At 46.0% G+C, this 23,459-nt stretch overlaps 1 protein-coding gene across 1 annotated transcript; it reads left to right on the top strand.

Annotated features, from left to right (window-relative positions):
* The first annotated feature begins 18,093 nt into the window (after positions 1-18,093).
* On the top strand, positions 18,094-21,841 carry LOC111021840 (uncharacterized). Its single transcript, XM_088126812.1, has 3 exons — positions 18,094-18,832; positions 20,915-21,404; positions 21,524-21,841. The coding sequence occupies exons 1-3, from the start codon at positions 18,189-18,191 to the stop codon at positions 21,668-21,670; spliced, it is 1,281 nt and encodes a 426-aa protein (XP_087982938.1). The 5' UTR covers positions 18,094-18,188; the 3' UTR covers positions 21,671-21,841.
* The last annotated feature ends 1,618 nt before the right edge of the window (positions 21,842-23,459 follow it).

Below are 23,459 nucleotides of genomic sequence, written 5' to 3'. Positions count from 1 at the left end.
CTCCTTTGAGGAGACGAAGAAAGAAGAAGAAGACTTCCTCCTCCTCGGAGGCTGGGGCTCGTGGGACTCTGCCTATGAGTCATGGTGATTTGGTAGATGACCCCGCAGCTCGGATGGGGGGAACATCCGATGTGCGAATGCGGTTCAGGATGGAATCGTCAAGTTCCGGGGTGAAGGACCAGGTGTCCCGCATCTCGGCCACGTGCTTGGACCGCTGTCTGAGGAGAGCATCCAAGTTCGTGAGTGATCCTGGGTCCGTACTGCAGAGGACCATTGACAACGCTGCCGAGGTAAGACCTGCTCTTGTGTCACGTTTTTACTTTCAATTCCCAATCTTGATCTAACCATCGTTTCTCTGACTTTTTGCAGGCGTTTTATCGCTTCCATTCACTCAGCAGTTATGGTTAAGGCCGAACTAGATGGAAGAGAGGCTTTGACAGCAAAGGAAAGGGAGAACTCCTCTGCTGCCTTAGAGGCTGCCACCACGCTGAAGGGTGAACTGCTAAAGGCCCAAGGCGAGGTGGATGTTTTAAGGGCCAAGGTGGATGCCAAGGCCGAGCTTTTGAAGAAGGAGTGTGAGAAACACAAGACTCACCTCCGAGCAGCCCATGCTATCACCAAGGGGCTGGGAAGGAGAAATTTCAGCTCCTGAAGGAGAAGGACGACCTTACTCAGGTCCTTGAGGAGAGGGACGCCTCAATTGGGCGTCTTACGACTGAGCTCAAAGAGCTGAAAGAGCGCCTCACCAATGGAGCTCTGTTGGAGGAGTCATTCAGGCAACACCCAGACTTCGACGGGTTTGCCAAAGACTTCAGTGATGCTGGCTTCAAGTTCCTGATGAAAGGCATTGTTGCCGACATGCCTCATCTTCAGATCGATCTCAACGATCTCAAGAAGAAGTATTCTGAGAAGTGAGCTTCTGGGCCTAACGGTACTCCTGGCCCCCAATCCCTGGTGGACAAGTACGTTAGGGAGCTTGACTCTGACTACTCCGACATGGAGGAAGGGGATGCCCCAAGCCAAGAGCCTACCGAGGTCGGCACAACTCAAGAGGAGGCTCCATCACAGCAGGGTGGATCCGAGGAGGTCAACCTTCTGGGGTCCCAGGGCGAGCTGTCCTCCCACCTCGGAAGTAGCTGAGGCTCTCTTTCCTTTTCTCTTTCTTTTTCTTTTTGTAAGTCTTTGGGCAGAGCTGCAAGGTATATAAGCCTTGGCTCTGTCCTTTTAATCAATGAAACTTCCATTTCTCCATTTCTGTCTATTCTTTTACTGCTTTTCCCTTTAAGAATCTTCTTAAACTTGCTTTTATAAGTTGGAACTTATGGAGGAACAAATTCATCTCGCATTTCTAACTCATAACTTTTTGTAAGTTTAAAGGATTGTGAGATAACTCTTTTCACATCACACCTCTTTCCTAAGGTTTGAATTTGAGAGTTTCTTTTATTAATCTTTGATATTTCTCCTTGAACTCGGAAGTCCGAAAGATAATCTTATGCAATTTGAACTCTCTACATCACACCTTTAACTTGCACGTTCAAAGGGTTGAATTTTGAGTCCATAGTTATTATTCACATCGCACCCCGAACCCGTGGGTTTAGGGGATTGAATTTCCTGAACCTTCAACATTGCCCCTTTAACTTAATCGTTTCAAGGATTGAATTGTGGCTCGTAATTGATTTTGACATCGCACCTCGAACCCGTGGGTTTTGAGGTTGCCGATTTTAAGTCTTATGGGAGTCCGTGGCCCCCATTTAATTTCTAATCGAACTCGGAGTTATGAAATTAAATAACCCCATTTATTGAAAGTTCCGCCCATTGAAAAATTTTTACAAGCCCATTTTGGGACTATTTTGACATTTCAGGGGTAATAGCGCTTCAAGTGCTCCGCGTTCCATGGATGCGCAAGCACTCTTCCTTCCAGGTCGGCCAGCATGTAAGTTCCAGGTCGGACTATGCCTTTGACTTCGAACGGTCCCTCCCAACTTGGGTCAAGGGTGCCGACATGACTCTGAATTTTCCTTAAGACCAAATGTCCAACTTGGAAGCTTCGAGGTCGAACTCGGGCATTGTAATGTCTGGCCATTCTGTTCTGATACTCTACTAAGCGCAGCTGAGCCATTTCCCTTTTCCCTTCCAATAAGTCCAGGTTAAGGAGTAGCTCGTCTTCGTTCTTTGTTGGCTCGTACTGTTCTACCCTGTCTGTTGGTATGCCGATTTCTACTGGTACCACGGCTTTGGAGCCAAAAGCTAGCGAGAACGGAGTTTCGCCAGTTGACACTCTTGGGGAGGTTCGATATGACCACAAAACTTCAGGTAGCTCCTCGGCCCATCTTCCCTTTCTGGAGTCCAACCTTAGCTTGAGTCCTCGCTTTATAATCTTGTTTACTGCTTCAACCTGCCCATTTGCTTTTGGATGTGCAGGGGACGAACTAAGGTGGCTTATGCCCAGGTTTCTACAAAAGTCCTTGAACTTTGCATTGTTAAACTGCTTTCCGTTGTCCGTCACAATAGCATTGGGTATGCCAAAGCGGCATACAATGTTTACCCATATGAAAGATGTGACTCTGGACTCTATGATGTGGGATAATGCCTCGGCTTCGGCCCACTTGGTGAAGTAGTCTACAGCGACAACGGCGAATTTTGTTTGTCCTCTGCCCAGGGGAAAAGAACCTATGATGTCTACCCTCCATTGCGCAAATGGCCACGGGGCCGAGATGGGGGTGAGCAGTTCGGGAGGTTGATGGATAATGTTTGCGAAACGTTGGCAGTTGTCACAAGCTTTCACAAACTGCTTTGCATCCTGCTCGACAGTGGGCTAATAGTACCCTTGTCGAACCACCTTGGCCGACAACGACCTAGCGCTAGAGTGGTTTCCACACACCCCTTCATGGACTTCCCTGAGAATGTAAAGGCCTTCTTCGGGAGTCACACATTTAAGCAGGGGTAGGGAGAAGCCACGTCGGTACAACGCTCCTTCCCGGAGTGTGAACCGAGCTGCCCTCCGAGCCATCTTCTTTTGCTCCTTCGGATCTTGCGGTGAGTTTCCTTTGATGAACTCCACGATTGGGTCCATCCAAGAGGGTGATGGAGTATCAACCTCCATTACATCTGGCTCCAAGATTGAAGGACTGTCCAAGATCTCGACCGGGACCGATCTAGCCAGGTCGGTCTCATATGCTGATGCCAATTTGGCTAAGGCATCCGCATTAGAGTTTTCAGATCTTGGAACTTGACTCACCTCGTAAGTCCCGAACTGAGCGAGGTGCGATCTGACCTTGCTAAGATATTTTTCCATTCGGGGGTCCTTCGTTTGGTACTCCTCCTTAATCTGATTTACGATTAGCTGGGAGTCACTAAAGACCTTAATGTGGTTAGCCCCCAGCCCTTTGGCAACGCGCAGGCCTGCCAGGAGTGCCTCATACTCGGCCTCATTATTCGACGTCCGGAAGTTGAATCGTAGAGCATACTCGAAACGCACACCTCCTGGTGCGAGCAAAAGGATTCCTGCCCCGCACCCCCTCTCGTTGGAAGATCCATCAACGTAGATCGTCCACGGGAGGTCGGACTTGGCCAACTGAGGTGGTGGAGTGAGCTATGCGATAAAATCGGCCACTGCTTGCCCTTTCAACGCAGTTCTGGGCTCGAACTGGATGTCGTACTCGCTCAATTTCAATGCCCACTTCATCAGACGCCCCGGTGTTTCAGGCTTAAGGAAAATATTCTTCAGGGGCAAGTTTGTAAGTACTACGACAGTGTGCGCTTGGAAGTACGACCTAAGTCTTCGGGCCGAGGTGACTAAAGCGAGGGCCAACTTCTCCATTTGGGGATATCTGGTCTCGGCCTCAGTCATGGCCTTACTGGTGTAATAAACGGGACTTTGGCATGCGCCCTCCTGCCTGATTAGGGCCGAGCTGACGGCACTATCAGACACTACCAGGTATAAGTGGAGCTTCTCCCCTGGCAATGGTTTTGTGAGTAAAGGTGTTGAGCAGAGATAGTTTTTTAACTGCTCTAACGTCTGTTCACATTCTACCGTCCATTCGAATGGTCCCTTCTTCCTAAAAACCTTGAAGAAAGGAAGTCATTTGTCTGTTGATTGACTGGTGGTTTGTGCTGAACGCACACACTAAGCGTGGTAACAATTATATAGATGCAAGCGCACACCTGTCAGAGTAATATAAAATGGATGAAGTATCCAAGTATCGATCCTCAAGGACTTCTAAATAATTTCCAAACTCTAAAGTTTTAAAGAATAGTGAATGTTGAAATGAGTGATTCTTGTAAAATGGGAAGTGGTCACAAATAATGGTTTTGGATTTGGGATTTGGACTTATAATGATAAAACCTAGCCCGAATTACTTCAAGTTAGCCAACAAGGAATCAAGGACATGCTAATGACAATATGCATTTTACTTTAGAAACCAACGACTACGCTTCTCACTTGACTTATGTACGCTTCTCACTTGACTTATGTCTAAGCAAGTTCAAAGTCCTAAGACATTCCCTAATATGTCTATTATGAGAGATATCTTAGTTTTAGGATGAAAATAGTCGCAACCTCGGGTTAAGGTCCTATGTCTAGGCTACTTAAGTGGAACCCTTATGTCTAAGGCACTCCTCTCCTCGGTTTAACCACTCAACAATGCAAATAAGCAACCTTTTCAGTATTGACTTGTTAAAACTTACAGTGGCCTTCTCTAAATCCTAACTTTTTGGGAAAACATGTTGAGCAATGAATGGAAAGCAAAAACACTACTTCTTAGCAACCCTTTTTAGACATAAAAGGCTAACTATCCATAACCGAGCTAGAGACGGGAATTTAGAAAGACATATTGAAGAAAATACAGCAAGTAAAATGGTTGAATGTGGAATGCATGTGTGAACAACAAAAGTTAACTAACGGAGGGTTTTTATTGGGATTGAGAGCTTCGCCATTCTCTTTCAAGCAAGGGGGAGTGTCACGTGCTCTTTCCTCCAAAAACACAACTCTCTTAACTAAAAATAAAGTAAAGGCAAAGAGAAGAGAAGCAAAGTGCTGGATTTTTATATATTTGAATAAGTAGAAAATAACTAAGTACAAATGGAAACAAAACAAAGCTCAATAAAGGAATGTAAAGTACTCGGGATTTAAAAACCAAAAGCAACTAATGAAAGCAACTCAAAAGTACTTAGAAAGCAACAAAGAAACACTAAAAATGATCAAGAGAAGGAAGCAAGGCTTGATGATTTTGGTGGAGAAGTTGCTGGAATTTATAGCTGTGCAGAATTGGTTAGGTAGGTCCTAAAACGATGGTGAATCACCCATTTCCAACTCTTTTGACTGACCAAATCGTGCTCAAACTGATAGTGGAACACTTCTTCTACACGTATGCATCGGTTGGAACCACCAAAATGCATTGGAAGACGCATTTCATTAAGGGCAAAGTTGGAAGAAAACCAGTTTTTCTGCAGGCTTCCCAGGCGCCTGGCGCCTCCCATGAAAGTTTTTCCGTCTTTTTGCTTCTTTTGATTAATTTGCACTCCCAAATGGTCCTAAAATGTCATAAATACAATATAAGCCAACCACAAACCATAATATATGAATTTTGCATGAATTGGAACTCAAACGACCGAGAAAAATCCGAAACAAAGCTGAAACATAGTAGAAACAGCATCTAAAACCTTCTTTTTACGCATGTAAACAAGCGTAATCATTGATCTTGACACAAACCTATTCAAGGCTGCAATCCTACCGTTGAGGCACTGAAGCTGTTTTAGAGTCTTGGGCGCCTCCATCTCGAGCACGGCCTTTATCTTCTCTGGGTTAGCCTCGATCCCACGGTTGTTTACCATGAAACCAAGGAATTTTCCTGAGGAGACTCCAAAGGCACACTTGGTCGGATTGAGCTTCATTTGGTATTTGTGCAGGACTCCAAAGGCTTCGGTTAGATCGGAAAGATGCGACTTTGACTTCTTGCTCTTGACAAGCATGTCGTCCACATACACTTCCATATTCCGACCGATCTGCTTGGCGAACATTTTGTTCACCATCCTTTGGTAGGTCGCACCCGCATTCTTTAGGCCAAAAGACATTACCTTGTAGCAGTACAGACCTTGGTCTGTTATGAACGCAGTGTGATCTTGGTCTGGCAAGTGCATTTTAATTTGATTGTATCCGGAGTAGGCATCCATGAAGGTGAGCAGCTCGTGCCCGCCTGTTGCGTCTACGAGCTGGTCGATCCTCGGAAGGGGGAAGCAATCTTTTGGGAATGCCTTATTTAAATTTGTGAAGTCTACGCACATCCTCCACTTCCCGTTGGGCTTTTTAACTAATACTACATTAGAGAGCCACTCGGGATACATAATTTCTCATATATATTCAGCTTTTAAAAGTTTGTTTACTTCCTCAACAATTACATCACTCCTCTCCTTATTTACAGGTCTTCTTTTTTGCTTTACAGGTCAGAATGATGGGTCTATGTTGAGGCGATGCACCATGATCTTTGGGTCGATGCCGGACATGTCCTCGTGAGACCATGCGAAGACGTCCGAGTTAGACCTGAGGAAGTTGTTTTTCAGGGCTAAGTAAGGGAACAAGCTCGAGCTCGTCTGTTGGTGGAGAGAACTGGATTTTGCTTTTCCTCGGAAGGTCGTCTTGACTGGTTTGCTCTTCCAGGGCACATACTGACGATCCTTTAAGCGCGGACGCGTAACACTCCCTTGAAGTTTTTTGTTCACCCCGGACCGTGCCCACTCCATTAGGGGTTGAGTACTTCAGGACTTGATGCAATGTGGAGGGGACGGCCCGGAATGAGTGGATGATGGGTCTCCCGAAGATAGCGTTGTAGGCCGACCTGCCGTCGATTACCACGAACTCAACCATCTGCGTTACTTGGGTAGCATCTTGTCCAATCGTGACTGGTAGATCGATACACCCTTCAGGGGAGACCGTTTCCCCAGAGAATCCAACCAAAGGTGTTGGACTTTTCTTCAACTGAGACTTGGTCCACCCCAAGGCAAGATATGTTGGGAGGGACAAGATGTTGGCAGACGCGCCTCCATCTATCAACACTCTTCTGACCAGGACATGATCGATCAGAGGGGCGATCACCAGTGCATCGTTATGGGGCAAGTGGACCCCCTCTAGGTTGGTATCGCCAAAGGTGATGGAGCAAGTAGGTTTCTGCTCCCTAATGATACATACCTCGCGCCTGGCCTCGCGAGCTAGCACTTTCCTTTTGTTTTCGGACTGGCCCCCACTTGGGCCCCGAAAAATAGTGTTGATGACCGCAGGTCAGTCATCCCGGCGAGGCGGCATTCTTGAACGCTTCCTCTCTTCTTTCTTTTCGACCGAGTTAGACCTCGGTTTGCCCACAAATTTTTTGAAGTAGCCGTCTTGAATGAGGTCTTCAATCTGGCGCTTCAATTCCCAGCAACTTGTCGTATTATGGCCGTGATCGCGATGAAAACGGCAGTACTTATCTTTGTTGCGCTTTTTTGGGTCTCCTCGGAGCTTCTCAGGTCGCTTGAGGAGCTTTTCCATCCCGCTCTCCTCGATGTTCGTGAGTATCTCGGAGATGGGGATTGTGGTTGGGGTATACCGTTCATAAGGTCGGCTCCGGTTGGGGCCGCTCTCCGACCTACGGTACTCTGTTCTGCTGGCGGAAGAGGACGATCCCTTATCTCTAGACTTGGAATCAGCCTTCCTCTTCTCTTGGCTCAACTTCTTCTGGTCGATCTGCTTCTCAGGTCGGCCAGTTTTGGTTCGGAGGAGCTCTTGCCCATCAATAACCTTCTTCGCCTTCTGCAGGACTTTAGTGAAGGTTGCTGGAGCCTCCTCTCCGAGTTTCACGGTGAGGGTCTCATCGGCCAGGCCGGTGTGGAAGTAGCACATGGTCGAATCATCAGAGCAGTGCACAACCTTCAGCTGCTCCTCCTGGAACCTTGTGACATACTCTTTCAGCGTCTCACCCTCCTTCTGTCTGATGGTGACGAGGTGAGTCGCTGTCTTCTTATCATAATGCCGAGAAGAGAATTGACTATGAACTCTTTTCTCAGCTGAGAGTAGGTCGAGATCGACCTAGTCGGCAGTCTCCGATACCACAGGCGCGCGCTGCCGGTAAGCGCGATCTGGAAGGCATGGCATTTAATTGCATCTGTTGCCGCTTGAAAGTCCATGAGGCCCTCGAAGACCTCAACATAATCTTTTGGATCCTTAGACCCATCGTAAGACTTCATCGTGGGAGTTTTGAACTTCGGAGGGATTGGAGCCTCCAAGATGTCTGAGGTGAATGACGATTCTCCCAAGTCGCCATCGTCGAACGAGCACTCTTTCTTCTCGCACCTGGCCTTAAGCGCCTCGACCTGCTCATCGAACTTGTGCTTCATCAGGTCGAACTCTTCTCTAGTTATCACAACTTCTGGCGTCAGAGGCTTGTATTTTGACTGAGCCTTTAGGTTCGAGTTCGAGAACTCTCGGGAGTAGGAAGGAGAGTCTTCCGGCTCCCGAGATGCTCTCTTCTTCTTTTCAGTGAGATGCTTTCTCAGATCGTTATCCTGCAAGCTGTAATCCACTCCTTCATCGTTGGGAATGGGCTCGCGGTCGCCAGGTTGGATAGATGGAGCTCCCTTTTCACCGGGTGCGCCCGAGACCCTAGAGGGAGACGCAGTTCGGTTAGCACGCGTTGCCTCGGCGTACATTTCTTCCATTGTACGCAACCGATGACGCATATCATCCAGCTCGCGCTGAAGAGTAGACAAAGCTTCAGGGTCTGCTGCCTGGCTGGCCCTTTGGGAGGTCTTTCTCGTGGTCCCACCTCGGCCTCGGTTGGCCTTTGAGGGTTTTGGGTGAGCAGGGGGTAACTCTTGGTTCGCATGGCGGGCAGATCTACGCGGCAGATCTCCCTCTTGCCCTGCTCGGACCTGGTCCTCGACTATTCTTGCGTCGAGGTCTCGTTGAGTGCCATTATCAGCATTCACACCCCTCCGTTCTGTCGTATTAGCAGAGTTTGCTGGTTGCACCATCTTTGCGTATGTTTCTTAGATCGGGATGACTTAGATCGATTCCCACAGACGGCGCCAAATGTTTATGCAGGTATTTGCACAACGGTTCTTCATGAATTGAGCTCGAACCCGGTCTCCGGTTCCGACCTGAAACTAGAGTGGACCTGCACAAGAGGGTAAGCACTCCGACGCTCAAGTCAGTATAGATCGAACTCCGTATTTAGTTCGAGGTGAGATTCGATACCTGAGTGTGAAATGAAGCCCTCTATTTATAGGTGATGGATCCGACAGTACACACGACCGGTGGTTATATGTCTTTTCTCATATCGGACCTGTTAGGTTCCGAGCAGGTCGGACCCCAATCAGGTCGAACCTTAGTGCCCATACTTAGTCTTTTATAACGGGCGAACCTGGTCTCCTCGGTAGGGCCGAGGTGGACATAGGTAGTCCTTTTTATTCAGTTCCCCCAAAACACTAATGAGGGTCCTCCACGTGTCTTGGGTATGTTTACCCCCAAACAGATCGAACTCAGTTTCACTATTTGCCAAACTAATAACTCCGAATGGAAGTTATTTGGCTTTTTAACCCACCTAAGAGGGAGTAACGACACCTCCCCCAAGATCTAGATTTGGGAGGTATCAAGAATTTTTGATATTCAGTTCACAATCATTGTTTTTGTTTTTGTACATAATCGTATTTGCTCTGGCTTAATCTTTATCAAATTAAAAAAAATAGAGAAGAATAAAAAAATAATTTAAAATGTTTTTTGGTTTTTAATTAAAATATATATATATATATATATATATATATATATATATATAAATGAATTTTAAGCATGAATTTTGATTTTAAAAAGAATTTCAAATAACATTTTAAAACAAAATTTTAAATTGATTTGGATTAAAGGCAAATCATGAATTAAAGATTACAAAATTGAATTTTGATGTTATTATTAAATCGATTGAATTTAGGCAGGGGCAGCTTGAGATGATACGGGCCTTAGACAAAACTTTGATTAAACTCGGCTCCAGAAGGTAAACTCGGCTCGGCACTTAGGCTCATCTTTGTAACCTCTTTAACTAACATCAGCTTCTTTTCAGAGATGGCCTCCAAATTCCTTGCACTCAACAGCACAAAGCGGCGGCGCGCCTCGACCTCAGCTGCCCCACCAGCGCCCCCTCAAGTTCGTCACCGCACGAGCAGTGCCGATGTCCCGGCTCCCAGGCTAGCTAATCTGGCCAAACTCCAGGCCCTTCAAGCTCAGCCCTTGCAAACCGTCGCAGGAGGTGAGGGGTCGGCTACCACTATGCATCAGAAGAAGCGTACGAGGGACATGCTCCACTCCGAGGAGGCTACCTCTAGGTTTCCGCCTCCTCCTATCGTAGTTGACTCGGAGGAAGGGTCCCAACAAGGTTGGCAATCGTGCGAAGAGGTCTGACTCCCGTTCAGGCTCGCCTTCTCTCGCCTCAACATTCATGAGGCCGCGTCGAAGGTGAGGTCTTCGAGCTCTCATCGGGTGGAACGATCTGTCCAGATGCTCGAGGACCCTGTGGAGGCGGTGAGGAAGACTATAGCTCTTGGTGCAGAGGTACGCTCGTGCAGTCTCTTCTTTTCCTCTCTTCCTTTCTTTCTTTCTTTTAATCTAACCTCAAGCTTTTGCAGCTGCACTATCATGTCTGCCTATCGGCATCCATGATGAGTTCGGAGCTCGAGGATAGAGACTTGAAGGAGGAGGAAACCCACGCTTCAGACGAGCGGCGGATCGCTGAGCTTGAAGCTGAGGTTGACCAAGTTCGAGCTGAAAAGGAGGTTGAGGTCGATAGGTCGAGGGCCCTGATTGCTCAAGCTCGTGCTGACCTGCAGAACGCTCGGGGACGAGCTGAGACCGCGGAGAAGGGCTGGAAGGAGGCTCAGCAGAACTTGGTGAGCTGGGCTTACTTAGAGAAAAGGGTGAAGGAATTTCTTGAGTTCGACGGCTTGACGCATGACTTGGCTAACAAGGGCTTCTACTACGCCATCGACAGGCTCGAGACCGCTTGCTCGGAGGAGGCTATTACTGCTATCGAGCAGGAGCATGAGGCCATCTGGGTCGATCGTCCTGTCGATGCTGGTAAAGGAGCCGAGGCAACTGATGCCCACGCAGGAGCCAGCAAGCCTGCCGACCCTCCCTAGGAGTAGCTCGCCCCTTCCTTCCTTCCGTTGTTTTCCTCATATCATCATCATTATCATCGCTTCTTTCTTGAATTCAAACAATGTACTGAGCCGAGGCATATATACCTCGGCTCTAACCATAATTTGTTTTTAATGAAATGAGACTTTGTCCAGACTTGATTCGTTTTTTTTCTTTTTTCTGATGTTTGTATACTTATAAAATTTTGGTTAGGTTTTAATCTTAATTCCACTATTTGCATTTCTCAAGTCTGGGTAATCTCTTTCCTGCGCAACGACTCACGTGTCGAGGCAACTCAGCTCGGCGGTGTGCTCAAAGTATTAAGGATAGCCAGGTTCCAACGAGCTGACCAATACTTCCAAAGTTTGAAAAAATACAACGGCGTAGCATAGGTCATACCACGTAGTCTTCCTTGACCCCAATTTGATGTAGCTCGTAGTAGTAGACGACACTAACGAATAAAGTCAAATTTTTTACAAGTCATTGGAGATCGACTTTCATTAACAAACGAAATTTTACACGTCGGATTATACAAATTCTCTTTTGCCTTACTTATAATAGATTCGTAAATATTCAGCGTTCCACGGATGGGGGAGTTGTCTCCCATTGAGGTCGGTCAGTAGATAAGCTCCGGGACGAACTACTTTTAAGACTTTGTACAGGCCTTCCCAATTCGGCTCGAGGGCTCCGACATGCTACATTACCTTCTTGAGGACAAGGTCTCCAGGCTTGAACGTTCGGACTCTTACCCTGGCGATGTAGTACCAAGCCATACTGTTCTGGTATGCTGCTAGCCTGAGCTGGGAGTGAGACCTTTTCTCCTCGAGTAGGTCAAGATTCAAGAGGAGAGCTTCGCTGTTGGTCTGCTTGTCAAAATTTTCAACTTGAAGCGTAGGCATGTCGATCTTGACTGGAATGATAGCCTCTGACCCGAAAGCCAGGCCGTGTGGCGTCTCGTCTGTAGATCGGCGCAGCGTAGTTCGATAGGACCATAGTACTTCTGGTAACTCTTCTGCCCACCGTCCCTTCAGGGACTCAAGCTTTGTCTTCAAGCCGCGCTAGATAATCTTGTTGACAGCTTCGACTTACCCATTCGACTTCGGATGAGCTGGAGAACTGAAGTGACGTACGCTGAGCTATTGGCAGAACTGATCAAATCGGGCACCATCGAACTGTTTGTTGTTGTCGGTAATGAGGGCGTACGGTATGTCGAACTGACATACTATGCTCTTCCACACAAAACTAACAACCTTCTCCTCGGTAATGGACGCCAGGGGTTCGACCTCTACCCATTTGGTGAAATAGTCTACCGCTACCATGGAATATTTTAACTGCCCCTTCGCCTTCGGTAGTGGGCCGATCAGATCTAGCCCCCACTGAGCGAAAGGCCAAGGACTTGAGATCGACGTCAGCATCTTCGGGGGTTGCCGTAGGACGTTCGCGAAGCGTTGGCACTTGTCGCACGCTTTTGCGAACTCCTTGGTGTCGTGGTCAATCGTCGGCCAATAGTATCCCTGTCAGACGATCTTTGCAGCCATTGACCGAGCTCCGCAGTGATTTCTGCATACTCCTTCGTGAACCTTGCGAATAACGTACCTCGTCTCCTCTAGGTCGCGGCACCGCAACAATGGTAGAGAATACCCCCTCTTGTAGAGCTTGCCCTCTTGCACTACGTAGTGAGCCGCTTGACGTCAGAGCTTCCTGGCCTGGCTCGGATCCGTCGGAGTTGAACCACTGGTCAGGAAACTTTTGATCGGATCCATCCATGTGGGCTGAGCTGACTGGACCTCCATTATCTCTGGTTGGTCGATGGATGACTCACCAAGTACTGCTACTGGCACCATCCTCGGTAGGTCGGTTTCATAGGTCGAGGCTAAGCGTGCCAGTGCGTAGGCGTTAGAGTTTTCTGACCTCGGCACTTGCCGAATCACGTAATCTTCGAGCTGGGCAAGCAGCTCCCGAGCTTTGGCCAGATACCTTTCCACACGAGCATCCTTCGCTTGGTACTCCTCGGTCACCTGATTGACGATCAGTTGCGAATCGCTGAGGATCAAAAGACGCTTCACGCCCATCCCCCTTGCAACCCTTAGCCCATTTATCAAGGACACGTACTCGGCTTCATTGTTCGAAGCTTGGAAATTGAACCAGAGTGCGTACTCGAATCGAAGATCACTGGTGCTGAGGAGCAGCATGCCTGCCCCACAGCCCTTTTCGTTGGATGAAGATCTACGTAAAGCGTCCATTGGTTGCAGGCGTCGGCCCCAGGCCTGGCCGGAGTTAGCTCGGCAACAAAATCTACGGCTGCTTGACCCTTTAATGTTGTCCTAGACTCGAAGGCGATGTCATGCTTACTAAGCTCCAGGGCCCACTTCATCAGCCGACCTAACGTTTTGGGCTTGTAGAAAATCTGCTTCAAAGGGAAGTTTGTCAAAACGACTATCTTATACGCTTGGAAGTACGGTCGCAGACGACGCGCCGACGTCACCAATGCCAGGGCCAGTTCTCAACACAGGGGTGGCAAGTCTCGACCTCGGTCATCGACTTACTTATGTAGTAAATAGGGTTTTGTCATCCTTCTGCTTCCCTTATAAGGATCGAGCTCACCGCATTTTCCGACACGGCCAGTACAAGTAGAGAACGTCGCCAGACAGTGGCTTGGACAACAACGGGGCCGTGCTGAGGTACTGCTTTAGGTGCTGAAGTGCCGCTTCGCAATCGTCGGTCCATTTAACCTTCCCTTTTTCCTTAATGTTTGGAAGAAATGATGGCACTTGTCAGTGGAGCGGGACACAAAGCGATTCAGAGTTGCCAGACGGCCATTCAGCCTTTGAAGTTGCTTAACATTCCTTGGCGCTTCCATCTCGAGAACTGCCCTTATCTTGTCTGGATTAGCTTCAATTCCGCGCTTGTGGACCATGAATCCGAGGAATTTTCTCGACGAAACCCCAAAAGCGCACTTCCTCAGGTTGAGCTTCATCCGATACTTTCGAAGTATGCCGAAGGCCTCTGCTAGGTCGGCCAAATGCGAGCTCGTCTGCTTGCTTTTTACCAACATGTCGTCCACATATACCTCCATGTTGCGTCCGATCTACTTGGCGAATATCATGTTGACCATTCGCTGGTAGGTCGCTTCGGCGTTCTTTAGACTGAAGGGCATGACGTTATAGCAATACAACTTTTGGTCGGTAACAAACGAAGTGTGCTCTTGGTCGGGTGCATGCATCTGAATCTGGTTGTACCTGGAGTAGGCGTCCATGAAAGAGAGTAGCTCGTGCCCTGCTGTTGCGTCGACGAGCTGATCTATCCGAGGTAGGGGAAATCTATCTTTCGAACACACCTTATTGAGGTTCGTGAAGTCAATACAGATGTGCCACTTTCTGTTGGAATTTTTAACTAAAACGACATTAGAAAGCCACATGGGGTAATGAACTTCTCTTATGAATTTAGCTCGTAACAATTTTTCGACCTCCGTACAAATCACATTACTTCGCTCGGCATCGACAGACCAACGTTTTTGCCTTGTACGCCTATAACTAGGGTCTACATTAAGCCTATGCACCATTATGTTTGTGTCAATACCCTCATGTCGTCATGGGACCATGCAAATACGTCGGAGTTTGACTTCAAAAACCCAATGAGCTCTTCCCTCACCTCGGCTCCCAGCCTGCTGCGGTTGCTGACTTTCCTATCCGACCCTAGCAAGGGGATAAGTTCTAGCTCTTCTGTTGGTGTGCTACGGTTGAGCTCGGCCTCGTCGGCATATGGTGGTGTAGTTTCGGCCGGGGTGGGGTATTTCAGAACCTGGTGGTAGGTCGAGGGAATCGCCTTAAGGTCATGGATCAGAGGCCGACCAAGTATGACATTGTATGCCGAGCTTCGGTCTATTACAACAAACTTGGCAACTCTGGTCAGTTGATGCTCTCCTTCGCCGATGGTAATAGGGAGCGAGATACATCGTTCCGCGCCAACTGACTCCCCTACAAAGCCAACCAAGGGCGTTGAGCTGTGCTTTAAGTGTCTTCTCTCCCATCCCAGAGCCGTGTAGGTCGAGAAGGACAATATATTAGCCGACGCCCCACCATCTACGAGAACTCTTCTGACCTTCACATGGTCTATTAGGGGGGCGATTACCAAAGCGTCGTTATGGGGCATATGCACCCCTTCACCATCCTGCTCGTCGAATAAGATCGGCATCACGGGCTCCTTGGGGTACGAGGTACAGACCTCATGTGCTGCTCCCGGGCTAGAGCTTTTCTCTTCTGCCCTGACTGTCCCCCGCTCGGATCTCCGTGAATGGTGTTTATAACAGCGGGACGATCTTCTTTTCCTCGAGGCGGTTGTGACCTTTCTCACTTCTCTTCCCGAGCTGATCCCTCTGCCTTAGCTCGTTCTCTGCTACCGACATATTTCTTCAAATAACTTTCTAGATCAAATCCTCGACGGGGGGTGTTGTGGCTGTGATCCTTATGGAATCGACAGTAGAGTCGCTTGTGTCGCTTTCCCGAAGGTCGGCGGAGCTTTTCCGAGGCTGTGAACAGTGCCTCCAGGTCGGTATCTTCAACTACCGTGTAGATCTCCGCGATTAAGGATCTCAGCGGAGTAAACCTGTCGAACTTTGGCCCTCGGCGATCCGAAGGGACCCTATCGTCATGTCGGCCTCTATTCTTGTCGTCGTCAGCTCGCCGAGACGAACTACGATCATCACTACGCTGCTTCTTGGAAGGGGGAGACTTTTGGTCCTGATCTTTACCGCGGCTGCTTCGCCTGGCTCCATTGGCCTTCCACAGCTCCAGGCCATCAATATACTGGCAGGTCGGGCAAGCATTTCGTTTAAGGAGGTCGGTGGGCGGCTCCCGAACTCAATCGTCAAGTTTCTGTCGTTCAACCCCGTCGTGAAGTACATCATGGCTATGTCGTCGATAGTACATCGTCCCGAACTCACCACTTTGACATGCTCGTCCATGAACCGAGCGATGTACTCCGTAAGGGACTTGTTATCCCGTTGCTTCATTGTTCCTAGGCGGAAGGGCGGCAACTTCAACAATTGCCAAGTTGAGAACTGATTGATGAACAACCTTCTCAGCTGTTGATACCTGTCGATTGACCTCGACTTCAGCTGTCGGTACCATAATCTCGCTAAGCCTTCCAGAGCTATCTGAAACGCTCGACATTTCATAGTGTCGCTCGCGGCCAAGAAATCCATCTTTCCTTCGAATACCTCTACATATGAGACTGGATCCCCGGACCCATCATAAGAGCTCATGATTGGAGCTTTGAACCTCGGCGGGATGGGCGCGTCTAGGATTGCTTGGGAGAAAGGTGGCTCCTCTTGCTTGATCGCAGTGTGGATCTAAGGGTCTGCACTGCCTTCTAAGGTCATCCATCTCCCTCTGAAACTGATCTCGGAGAAGGTCGACCTCGGATCGGAATGAGTGATCGCCCTGGGAGGACCTCTCTCGATCATCAACCTCTGGCTTCTCTCTCGTCGTAAGTCAACCTGGTACTCCTGATCCTCAGGTGCCACCCATCGTCGTCTCGGTGGCCCTTCACCTCGGCCCTGGTGGGCGTTGTAGCTATCGATCGATGCCTGATGGGTCCGAATTAGTTGGACCCTCGGGTGTTGGTCCTCCACCTGGTCGTCCTACTGAGGGTGGCCTTGCATCTGTGCCCCCGGGGTACCGCCCAACCCTGGGCGTTGAGGCTTTTGCGAGGGTGCTCCAACTCGGGCATCTTTACAAGGTCGGAACTGATACTCTGTTCTCTTGGTCGGATGCAGCAGCCCGTTTTCTCTAGCGGGATCTCTGGAGACAGAAGAATCGGACACCTCGCTGCCCCTTTCGACTGCTTCTAACTGCGCCTTGACCTCCGTAAGCTCGGCGACCACATTAGCTACAACGACAAGGTCCACGCCCACGTCGACGCTCGCCTCGGAACGCGCGCTCGTGTTCCCCTAGCTGTGAAGACGAGGAGCACGCAGTGGCAGACCGTTCCTCTGAGGCTGCAGCGGTGGGAACTGATCTGAGGCAAGGTGGAAGTCCCAAGCCACTACGGGGTCAGATGTGGCAAGCCGACCTCCAATCTCTCTGATTGCCCCCACCTAGAGCTGACACTCGGCCACCGAGGTTCCTGCCACCTGAGAGTACGTGCGGCATGGATGAGCATTGTGAGTGGTGGCATCCCCCCTTGGAGAGCGGATCGACGAAAGCTGAGAACGTGACTGTTGGGAGCGGGTTTGTGCCATTAGCTTAAATTGCAGAAGCGAGACTGACTTTCAAATATGTCGTTTCCCACATACGGCGCCAAATGTTTGAGCTCAAAATTGCCAAGCTCGGATTAGAGTGTAGGTCAGAGTGGACTGGACGATCTCCTTTCTTTCAAAAACCTCCTGGGTGCTCGAGTACCTGCAAAACAAGGTCAACATCCGACGAGCAAGTTAGCTTCTTAGTCCGATCTAACTTGTCGAGTAATAGTTGGGTTTGCGTACCTTGCATTTAAGACAAGAGTTTCTATTTATAGAAACTGGGCCCGACAAGAACTCTGACACACCCTAAAAATGCAGCGTGTTGTCGAGTTCGGAAGAGACAATGTTACGGACTTTACTGAAGGTCGGCCCGACTTCTTAGGTCGTACCCTAACTGCCGACCTCAACGTTTTTAGGTTAATTTCCATATTTTGCATAGATGCTAATTCTTCCCACTATTTCGATCCTGACACGTGGCGGGTCAAAATTTACATCCAACACATTCAAAATTTTAGGTGAAAAATAAGCCGAAATACAAATAGAAATTTGAAATTTAAAATAATAATCATTTGAAAAACTAAATTTGTATTAATTTTTTTGAAGAAGAGATCCTATTTTTGAACTTTTCCAAATCACAAAAATTAAATCATTATCGTAATCAAAATAGAAGTTGAGATTATTAAATAGGCATGCGATTAACAATAATTCATTTTGTTCTACAGAATTAGAAATTCTTTCGAATTCTCTCTGAGTCTTGAGTCTGAAGTTTGTTGGAATTTGAAGATCTGTACAACAATGGAGGGGACTCCGATTTCGAACCTGTTGGTGAGGCTGTTAGACGGGAAAACCCTAACTCTGAAATTGACATCCCCTTCGGTAGACGGCCATGAACTCAAGGGCCGTCTCTTCGACAGCACTGGAATTCCCCCAAATCAGCAGCGTCTCGTCACCGGTGTTCGCCAGATCGAGGACCATTCGGTTATATCATGTTCTTCCGGAAGATTTCCGACTGTTCATCTTCTGCTTCGGCTGGTCGGAGGCAAGGGGGGATTCGGATCGCTGCTGCGTGGGGCGGCAACGAAAGCAGGGCAGAAGAAGACGAACAATTTCGACGCGTGTAGGGATATGAGTGGGAGAAGGCTGAGGCATGTGAATGCCGAGAAGCGATTGGAGGAGTGGAAGGCGGAGGAGGAGGAGAGGAGATTGGAGAAGATCGCCCACCAGTTTCTCAAGAACAAAGCCAAGGTTGGGAAGAAGGGGGTTGGGGATTCTGCCGCTCAAATCTACGTCGACAAGTACAGGGAGGAGTCTGCTCGTTGCGTCGCGGAGGTCGAGGAATCCGTCAGAGATGCTGTAATCAACGCTGCTAATCGGAAAAGGAAGGGTGGCTGTGGCTTGATGACAGCAAATGGAGCAGATCCCAAAAAGATCAAGATCTGGTTTGTATTCTATCTATCTATTGCTTTTCTTTGTTGTGTTCCATTATGTTTTAGTTTGCTAGCTGGCGTTACTAGATTGTTTGATTACTGAAAGTTTTTCATTGAATTTGTGGCATGAAACTTTATTTGTTAGTTAGGATGTAGTGTCTAGACGAATGGCTTTAGATAGTTTGGCCATTGGTAACATAAGACGACGAAAGAAGGCCCTCCTTGGCAAAATGGTCGTGGCCCTTCTCTCTGGAGAGAGGAGACTAAGTCTTTGTGGCATAACTCACAAGGTTATTGCTAGTAAGTATGGATCTCCTCCCTATGATTAGGTTTCAAGTGGGGGTTTAAAAGGCACATTCAGAAATTTTTTGGATAGAGATTGCAAGTGGGAGTCCTTTTTTCTCACTTTTCTGGAGGATTTCTGGTTGAGCGATAGGCTTTCCTTGTCTTTACCACTTGCTGCTATGCTTTTTGTCATTTCTGCTTCGGGTTCTTCCTCTTCCTTATCCCTTGGCTTTAGTTGGCCCCTTTCCGATAGAGAGGCAGCAAAGCTTGTACTTCTTATCTCTTTGTTAGATGATTGGGTAGTGAGTTCAAGTGGTAGGGATGTTCATTTTTGGACTCCCATTCCTGTGGGTGGTTCTCTTGTGAGTTGTTTTACCATCTTTTAGACGATCTGTCTTCCTGTGAAAGTGTCCCACCTTGTCCTTGCTTTAGAAGGTGAGCATCCTAAAGAAGGTTAGACCATTTATTTGGCCAGTTTGCTTGGCATAGTGGACACTGAAAACCTTGGACCATGTGCTGTGGCATTCTTCAGTGGTGGTGGGGTGGAGCCGTATTGGTGTATTTTGTGTAAGGATGCTGAAGACCTGAACCACATCTTGTGAAATTCTCAGTACGCTCAAACTATTTGGGATAGTTTCTTTCAGTTTTTCAGCTCAGTTTAGCCATTCCTAGTGTTTGCTCAAATACGATGGAGGAAGTTATTCATAATCCTACCTTTGGTGAGTCTGTTACAATGACCAAATACTTTGGTAGGCGGGTTCTTCTTGCGGTGATTTGGGGTCTTTGGTTAGGAACAATAGGATTTTCAAGGATCACAAGAGGGCTCCGAAAATGGTGTGGCACTGTGGCCTATCGCTAGGTTTAATGCCTCTGTTTGGGAATCAGGTACTAAGGAATTGTGTTCTTACTCTTTAAGTCTTATTTCTTTGAATTGGGGTCCTTTATAGTTAGCCTTCAGACTCTGTTGGTGGGCTGTTTTTTTGTATGCCTCTTGTCTTTGGGCTGCTTTGCGCCTTTGGTATGTGTTCTCATATCTTCTCAATGAAAGCATGGTTTATTGAAAAAAAAAAACTTGTAATTACTCTCTTTTTTGCTTCCTTTCGCATGACTTTCCTTTTAATCACCCCTTTTTATAGTTTTCTGTTGAACTTGCCCCCTCAAATTCCTTTTGAAATATCTACATCCAGCCCATGAATTTCCTTTGCATTGGAGCTTCCTTCCTATATAACCCATGCTGAAGAGTTGCATGCCAAAAAACTCCATTGAGAAGTGAAGACTACAATTTGTAACTTTAGGCGAGAAGACTATAATCTTCAACATTTTATTTATTTGTTCTTTGATTTCCTCAATTGCTTCTTCATATTTCTTTCCCTGATAATTTATTTGCTCAATTTGTAATTTATTTGGATTACTGAAAAGAAGAGATTGAAACGTCCTATGTGGCACTGCTAAGGTGGTTGAATTAGAAAACTCTGTTATATTAGAAGTTATGTGGTGGCTGAACCTTACTGAAAGAGAAATTTGAAAATAGGCATGTTCTTTAAAATGTTGAGTTATTTTTTGTTTGTGAGGATGGGAAAGAGAGATTATAAATTGGGATAACACAAGCTGAAAAGTTCCTTGGAAACAAATTTTATTGCAGTTCTCAAACATTTAAAAAATGAGATAATTTAGCAATACCATCACTGTCTTCTATTTGTCAAGTATTGAAGAATTTTTTAGGAACGGGAGAACTTAAATATATACATTCCCCATATATTAACTGAGTATTTTCTTATTAGCTTTGTGCCATATATTTTTGTTTGCCAGGATGGGCAAGAGGAAATTGGGTGAAAGTGACAGCGATGATTCGGATGAGGATGACATTGATAATGAAGAGGAAAGCGAGAAATCAGTCATCTTGAACAGTGGTTGTCAACCTGATTTAAACAATGGCACCGAAGGGAGCTCAGACTCTGTTAGCTGTGGTAAACAAGGCGACGTTTCTGGTGGAGCCTCGTGCGAAAGCGGTTCCGAGGAAGAAAAAGACATGGCAGATGTACCTTGTGCAGAGGCTGTTGCTGTTTCTGCCGATCAAGAAATTGAGGCTGTAAAACAGGATGCTGACGAGGTTGCAATTGTAAACTCAGAAAACCGTCAAGACACGTCAGGTCCAAATATTGGTGAAACTATTGAAGATTTATCAAATGGCTCTCCAGTGTCCAAGTTGATTGATACCAAAGAAACAGCTGCAAGTAGATGCAATTCAGAAGAAGCAACACTGAATTTTGATGATTTTAGTTCTGCTGCAGAAATGGAGGTATGTATGCTCAACAAGTTCAATTATAATTTTCCCATACCCCCAACGGTTTTAACGTCTTTGTAGCATTATAATTCTCATAATAAAATAGTAAATAATTTTGGCTTAATTATCAACAGGTTGTTGGATTGGAAAGGCTAAAGAGTGAACTGCAAGCAAGAGGGTTAAAATGTGGAGGTACTTTGCAAGAGAGGGCAGCCAGGCTTTTCCTCCTCAAGTCTACCCCTCTGGACAACCTTCCAAAGAAGCTTCTGGCCAGAAAGTAACTCACTGTAGATTTTCCTTATCTGACTTTTTACTCTTACACAGCCACCAAAATTAGGAAGAATTAAGTTACTGTAGTGTGGCTTTTTAACTGACTGTGGTCTGCACGGTTGTGTGTATTCATACACTTTTGATAGTTATAAATGAGTATTATACCTATTATGTCAATATAAGGTGGGCTACGTTCTTTTGATAGTTACAAAAAGGCCGCTTTGCTTGTAGCTTCGACGAGATGTCGTTGACGATATATCTTCGACATCGGGGAAGAACGACACTTCCCCATCCAACATCAGACTCCTCGACATGAGATTTTAAACTTAGCTTGTGTCATACCTCCATTTTGTTCTATCATACTTGTTAAAATTAATTATTTTTTTAAAACAATAATTAATTTTATGTTTATCTCCGTATATATTGTATTTCGAGTTGTGGTTGGAATGTTGAAAATATTTGTATAAATGATTTGTGAGTAAGGGTGAAAGAAACCAAACCAACTAAAAAACCCGACTTGAACCGAATTGATTTGGGTCGGTTCGGTTTAAATAAAATACGAACCGAAACAAAACTGAATCGGCCCGATAATTGTTGGTTCGATTCGGTTTTTAACTGATTAGGGTTTTCACCTTTATTTTCTTAAAGTTAAAGTGCCGCCTCCCCTCAAAACCCGAATCGACCCAATCCTATTACGCCCCTACTTGCAAGTGCTCTTTATAACTGTTGTTTATGGTTTATATGCAATAATTTCTACCAACTAAAAAATAAAAAAATATATTATTTTATTCATAACGCTAATTAGGAAAAAAAAAAAATGGAATGGCTTCGTTCTATTCGGTTTAAATATTATTTTAGCTCTTGAGATCTTACCTTCACTTTACTTTGTTAAGATCTTAAGTTTCATGAGCATTCTTCTGGTTCAATTTTTATATTGTATTTTGTTAAGATCTTAAGTTTCATGAGCATTCTTCTGGTTCAATTTTTATATTGTATTTTGACGAGAATCTTATGATTCTTATTTTCAAATATGATGCCAATTAAAAAATGACTTAAAAACACAAATCTACGAATTATCAAATGAAATTTCTAATAATTATCAAATGAAATTTCTTATTTTTAATGTTAATTGTTAACATCGATAGAAATGTCAAATTTATAAAAATATCGATATCAATAGATATCAATGCGTAAATTAACAAATATGCATTTCACAACCTTTAAATCAGTTAAAAATTAAAAATTGTTAATATAAATGTTATGTCCAAATTAGTAATATAATTTTGATATTTTTTATATTTTATCGATGATTTTGATTCATCTCTCATGCCTGAAATGTGAAAATATCAACATGATTAAAATTTAATACCATGCTTGAATTTCTAAACAAATATTACTACAAGTTTTGAGAGCAGTTTGGCTTATAAAAAATTAATAAATAAGGAGCTCCGGGAAGCAATTTTCTGTTTCTATTTTCAAAATTAAATGAATTTGTAAAATCACTCATCACGACTCTATAGTTTTGGAAAGATTACAGACCTAATATGAAGAACTCGTTAAAAATAATATTTAAAAGAAAAAACAAAACAAAAGTTCGCCGACACAATTTTGCCAACATGAACGTAACTCAACAATTAAGTCATTTTTCTCTTTCTCTCAAGAAGTCACTCAACAACTAAGTCATTTTTCTCTTTCTCTCAAGAAGTCGTTCAATCTCATATTCTCCCATTTATTGTACTAATAACAAATATAAAACGATTTTTAAAATCTAGTTTTGAACATCCCGAACTCAATTTCTAA

Source organism: Momordica charantia (genome assembly GCF_013281855.1).
Source record: "Momordica charantia cultivar OHB3-1 chromosome 7 unlocalized genomic scaffold, Mcharantia_2.0 BLBB01000007.1, whole genome shotgun sequence".
NCBI classification, from domain to species: Eukaryota; Viridiplantae; Streptophyta; class Magnoliopsida; order Cucurbitales; family Cucurbitaceae; genus Momordica; species Momordica charantia.
Note: the sequence above shows the minus strand (reverse complement) of the source record. Positions and strands in the feature narration are given on the sequence as shown.